This window comes from Castanea sativa, chromosome 6 (genome assembly GCF_040712315.1).
Source record: "Castanea sativa cultivar Marrone di Chiusa Pesio chromosome 6, ASM4071231v1".
NCBI classification, from domain to species: domain Eukaryota; kingdom Viridiplantae; phylum Streptophyta; class Magnoliopsida; order Fagales; family Fagaceae; genus Castanea; species Castanea sativa.
This window is the reverse complement of record NC_134018.1, coordinates 8,274,987-8,281,397: the sequence shown is the minus strand read 5'-3', so window position 1 is coordinate 8,281,397 and position 6,411 is coordinate 8,274,987. Positions and strand designations below refer to the sequence as shown.

General features: G+C 31.2%; 1 protein-coding gene across 1 annotated transcript; it reads left to right on the top strand.

Annotated features, from left to right (window-relative positions):
• The first annotated feature begins 2,337 nt into the window (after positions 1–2,337).
• On the top strand, positions 2,338–5,424 carry LOC142638974 (ubiquitin-conjugating enzyme E2 11-like). Its single transcript, XM_075813051.1, has 3 exons — positions 2,338–2,670; positions 3,117–3,376; positions 4,900–5,424. Exons 1-3 carry the CDS (start codon positions 2,526–2,528, stop codon positions 5,146–5,148), a joined length of 654 nt encoding a protein of 217 aa, XP_075669166.1. The 5' UTR covers positions 2,338–2,525; the 3' UTR covers positions 5,149–5,424.
• Positions 5,425–6,411: the final 987 nt, after the last annotated feature.

Genomic DNA, 6,411 nt, shown 5'->3' with positions numbered 1-6,411 from the left:
ATCGAAAACTTCATAATAGACTAATTCAAATGTTTACAATTAATCATTAAATAGATAGATAAGTACCTAATAGAACCATAATTGAATGAAAGAAATCTCACCAATCTTCGTTTCTCCTATGAGCAACATGTGAAATAACTATTTTTCATTCACCAACAATCATGTAGTCTAAATCCCAAAACTTCATAGCAATTTGAATCAACAACTGTGGAAAAAGATAGCTAACATAATCAAAAGAGACAAAAGAGAAAGTACCTTTAATATAAAGGCTTTGAAAGCCTTTTCAGAATTTGGGGTCGCAATAGCTAATAGAACAAAACCCAGGATTTGCTGATTAAAGCCAAAAGTGATGGGATTTTCAATAAAAATTAATGCCATAAAATACCAAATGATTAAACATTGAACTGGAATTGTGAATCCAAAAAGAAAAAAGTTGTCAAACAAAGCGGCTAGCATAGGGAAAACCAATTACACATGGATAGATACGTCTAAAGCAAATTAGCCACAAATCCATTGAAAAAAAAAACATGGGAGGAAAAGAGGAAGAACTCACCTTGAGTCACTACTGGTAAAACAATCAGAGAGAAAAGAGACATTGGAAATCTTAAAGAAATTTAATACCAGGTGGCAACTGAAGCATTTGAAGAATTCAAAGAGTCAGGAGGTGAAAAGGGATGTCATATTATTTATTATCATTAACTAATCCTTATCATTTACATCAGCTATTAAAGATGGGCTTGGGTTATTTACGATAAATGGTGTTTGAGTAGTAGAGAAGAATGACATGAAGAAGTTAATGTGAAAGACTAAACGTAACATTAGATCGCCACATGGCAGGACCTCATGCTTTCTCGCATGAGGTCTCTGCTTTTATATATATAATATTGATAATACAAAGAATTTTTTTTTTTAATTAGATAAGTCTTAAAACATTGAACCAAATAAAACCAAAAGTCAATAATTAATTTGTTCTTATCTCTGATGTGAGTTAAAGTATTTTAATTCTCTTCATAGAGTGCGCCACATGGCAGAACCTCATACGCTCTCTCGTATAAGGTCCCTACTTTTATATATATATATATATATATTGATATTGATGATATTAATCGCCGCAAACCCTTGGTGCGATGGTCATTCCACAAGTATAAGTACTTGTGGGGTGTGGGATGTAGGGTGTAGGGGGCAAGGGCCGGGGTTCAAGTCTTTAGGAGGGAGTTTCACACACATATACACTTAGATTAGGTTAGAGTAGAATTCTATCTTGTATCAAAAAAATATATAATATTGATATTGATTGATTTATCTACTGCCTGTAAACTTTCTCTTGTATTGACTTGGTGTAACTTTCATTGACCGGTACAACCCACCTCCACCAATATAAATATCTATATCTGATCCAATCCAATCATCCTCGATATTGTTATGGCAAGGGCGGCCCAATAAATTTGGAGGCCTAAGGCGATATATTCAAATGGGGTATTTTTGTTATTACTTAAATAATATTTAACTAGTATTTAATATCATAATTTTTTTATAACAAAAATATATTCCTTTTATTTTATAATATGCTTTTTTTTTTGGGAAAATGCTAAAGTTATAAAAAAAATTACTAAAAAAAACTTTCAAATGATGTAAAAATGAATACGATTAATGACACTTTAAAAAGATAATAAACAAGTATTTGAATGAATAATATTAGGGATATTATAAATTTTACAACATGAGGCTTACAAAGACGTATCACTAATCACAAAAAATAATTCAAAAATGCGTTTAATGGATTATTGACGTCCACATATCATATTAATTGTCACATCAAGTTGTAAAGTTTTCATGTAAAATTAATAATATTTCTAGTTTTTTTCTATCTGAATTATTTCTTGTGATTAGTGTCACATATTTGTAAGGAAAAATGCTAGAAATACAAATTCTTTTACAAAAATCTTACAAACTGATGATGTGGTAAATGCTTATAGATAAATAAATAAAAAAGTAATGTTAAATGTTGGTCACAATAACAATTTGTAAAAATGTTTTAAAATAGTTTGTAACTATAGCATTACTCTATTTGTAAGACCCATGTATTTAAAGTTGTATTATCTCTAACATTACTCAATTATACTCAATTATTTGAGATTTCATAAAAGTAAAGAAAAAATAATAAATAAACTATTTTTTTTTCCAATATCTTCAATTTTTTAAAAATATATCAATTTTTATCTCAAAATTTGTGCCCTTCTCTCGCAGGGGCCTAAGCGGAGGCCTAAGTGGCCTAGGGCCGGCCCTGTGTCATGGACTCATGGGAATATAAAATTGCATTGACTTTGTTTACGACTTGACTTAATTAATAGATTAAAAGCTTTGCATTTTCCTTCATAGAGAACTTACCCAACTGCTACTAAACTGATTTTGTGAAACACATTGTCTTAGTTCATAAATTCCCATGCCATAAAAATCAACAAATCATATTGATAACCAAACCTGCCCCGCAAATTTTAAGCTTGATCAGTTTCTTTTGTATTTCAATGGCTCAACGTTCATGGTCTGAGCTGCCACGAGATCTCATCGATCGTATATTTAGACGCCACATGAAAATAGGGGGGAAGGGGATAGAGCCAAAGGATCTTGCAAGATGTAGCCTTGTCTGTACCACTTGGAGAAGCGTTATTGGTAATACCATCTTAGAGTTCTCTCTATTATTAAGGTTTTCTTGAATTATAAGATGATCATATTTACAGGCTTTTATTTGGAGTCATGTTTAAGGTAAGACTTTTAAACCCAGAAAAACAAGCTTGTAGTTAAACTCTTTGATCGATTAATGTTTTCATATTGATCAAATTCATTACACTTTTCAAAGAGTTTTTCCTATATATGGGTTTGGAGGTTGGGTTGAACTTGAACAAACCAGAGAGAAACATGACCATGTTATCCATTTTCATTATGATGTTTTTATAAGAGCTCGGATCTTACCTCTAAATGAGATGCAATCGTTTAGCAAAAATAATTGTAAAAATAAAAGTAGTCTAATTCATCATCTTTGTGTAGACTCTCACTAGTTTTTATTTCCTTTTCTTCTTTTCATTATTAAATCAACTGCTAATTTGGTGGTCTAACAGCTAATATTTGGGGCAAGAATTTATCTTTGTTGAGTTCACCACATAGGCCGATTCATATGAGAATTCTAGCTGAGTACCAGAATTTCCAGAGAGATCCTCCAGAAGGTTGCAAAGTTATGTTTGTTGATAGTCTCTTCCATTGGGAAGCAATCATGATTGGTCCCAGAAGTAGCCCTTATGCTGGTGGAATTTTTCTCTTAGACATCCATTTCTCTGATCAACACCCATTCAAAGTTCCCAAAGTCACGTTCCAAACCAAGGTATATTGACATTCAACAGCCCTCCCTTTGTTAAAAATTGATTTTTTTTTGCTTCAATTGTCTTCATAACTAGCAAGGAACCTTGTCATATAAAATTTTATTGTTAATATTCAAATCAAATGTGGGTTAAACTTGTTATACACAAACTGTTTTACGCAGTTTTACACACTCTCCAAAAAGCAATTGAAAATTTCTATTTTGGAAATCGTTAATTTAAATCACAATTGCAGTTGCTTTTGTGTGTGTAATAAACCACTTATGTGGATAATAGATCATAGAACAAACAATTGGAGCAATAATAAACATAAAGTTCAAAAGAAATTAGGCTATAAATAATATTAAAAAAAAGTAAAGCCTTCTGGAGGATAACCTACCTTCATAAAAGGCAGTTATCTTTCAATACAGTATAACAATTGTGATCCGTATCAGGTATAGCAAAAAATTCTTCATGCCTTTCCTTTGAATTTGTAAAGGAAGCCTACTTTTTAACCCCCTTTTTTTCTTCTCGATTTTGCTTTGAGATATGTCATTTTATCATTCTGACTCTGAACATGTTCTTATTGTCTTGCCTATACCTAGATATTCCAATTTCTGTTTTTGTCTTCCGTAGCTTCTAACTATTGTAATTGCTATGGGAGAGTAAACGGGGGCATACTAATATTTTTCCGTATTTTCTAATTTTTGCTTCTTAACGTTGGCAGAAGTAATAAAATATATATATATATAAAGACATATTAATCAAAAAGTTGAAGAGTATGACATAAGAATTTGGAGAGACTAAAATGGTAGAAAAGAATACTTATAATAAATGTTAATTAATTTGTTGAGGATCTCTAGCCGACCCCAAATTTTGGGGATTAAAGCTTGGTTGTTGTCGTTTTATTTATCTCAAGTGCTTATTTGAGACCTTCCTATGAGATTCTTAAGCTTGTAATTTAAGAGGTCTTTATGAATTAGCACTAAGAGGCAAAACCACCACAAAATCATTTCATTAAAACTAAATTACAAATTACACCCCTAAAATTTGGGATAAGTTTGATGTTACCTTCAAAGTTTCAAAAAATGGATCTAATCCCTTAATACTAGATATTGTTTAGATTTACTCCCTTTTCGTTAATGCATCATGCCTAGCTTTCCATTAAGTTCAAAATTAATAAATAAACCCAAACATAGAGAGTGCAAAATCAAAAAAATCTCAAACATAGAGGATGCAAAATCAAAACAAATGCTCACATAGAGGGTGTAAAATCAAAACAAATTCAAATATAGAAGGTGTCGTTGGGGTGTCCATTTGGCAGTTCAAGGAAAGCTAGACACAACGCATCGATGGAAGGGAGCAAATCCAAATGATACCTAACATTAGGGGAGCAAATTAAAATTTTGAAAGTTTAGGGTGTAAAATTAAAATTTCTGTAAACTGAAGAATATAATTTGTCAGTCTTTCATTAAATATAATAATTGATAAGCTAATTGATAATGATTTGATTTTGTTTTAACGATAATATCATTGTGCAACTTTGTAGGTTTATCACCCGAACGTTAACCAGCAAGGCGGGTTATGTCTTGAGACATCATGGCGGCCGCTAATGACCATTTTACACATTCTCCTAGTAATCTATGCTCGCTTCAATGACCCTGATCCTGATGACCCCATTGATTTTGAGATTGCTCACATATATAAGACTCAAAGAACTCAATATGAAGAAAGAGCAAGAGTTTGGACCAAGAAATTTGCTACTGCAAGCCAGATAAGCGCAATAGATTGGTCATAGTTTCTCAAGAAGCATAAAATTGGGGAGACACCAATGTAGGTGTACAAACAAAAATTAGAAGAATGAAACTTTGTGCCCAAAGATAAGTTGCAAATTGACTCAGTTATATGGTTGTGGTGATTTTTAATTGATTAATCTTCTTGGCAAATATTACCTAATTAGTTTGGTGTTTTACACAATTAGGCAGTTGGACATCAAATAAGTTTTTTGTGTGTATCTTCTTCGAGAATTCTATCATAGGGATTAACAAAGCCAATGTGGGTTTTTCATATTCTAAAATCATTTGCGAATATGTTCCTCTTTCTTTGATCTCTCTTTGAAGATTTATAACTTCTACTATATTTAGTTTGGTTATTAAGTTATTTGGAGAGAAAGGATATGAGATGCCTCAATTTGTTAAATTTTGATAAATCTAAATTCACAAAACTTAAAAAAAAAAATAAAAAAAAAAAGTGGGAGAAGAATATTTTGAAGTTTAGTTCCCTTACAAGGGAACTAGATAGTGTAATTGAGCCATAAGGCTCTTGATCAAATTCCCAACACTTAAAGTTAAATTGTTAATATTACAACATATAAATTAAAGAATAAAATTTTGCTACAAACTTAGTTGTAGCCTAAGGCCACAACTTCATTTAAAAAAATTAACATCGTACATATTTGAAAAATCTAACTGTTGAATTATATGTTTTTTACACTCTTAACACACATGTCAAATTTTATGTCATTCGGATATTATTTAGTATATGATTTATAAACTTATTTTTCATACATAATTTTATACTACAAAAACTTGCAATTTAAATAATTGATTTATGACACAGCTATTAATTTTTGAATTTCTAGAAATTTTGCAAGCATGAAGGATATATGAAAAAAAAATGTAATCTAATGATGAATTTGTTAAAATTCATATCTAATAAAAAAATATTAAATGAAGTTGTAACCTTAAATAATAATTAAGTTTGTAACTAAACTTTGTCCTAAATTAAAATGTAAAATGGTGTACATAATGGGTAGATGGTAAGCTCACAAGTTGGTATGTGATGAAGCCGAAAAAGTCACCAGTAAGTTGCAAGCACTCTCTAACTCGAATCAACACCTGCAAAGAGAAAACAAAGAGACCTAAAAGAGAGCACCGGTATGGTGCCGGCCAAAAACCCTCCGAAGGTCAAGTTAGAATTTTTTTTCAACCCTAGAGTGCCAGAGTTGAGTTAAATGTGCGTACCTTGGTACCTAGGGTTTCTGGGGTATTTATATTAGCGT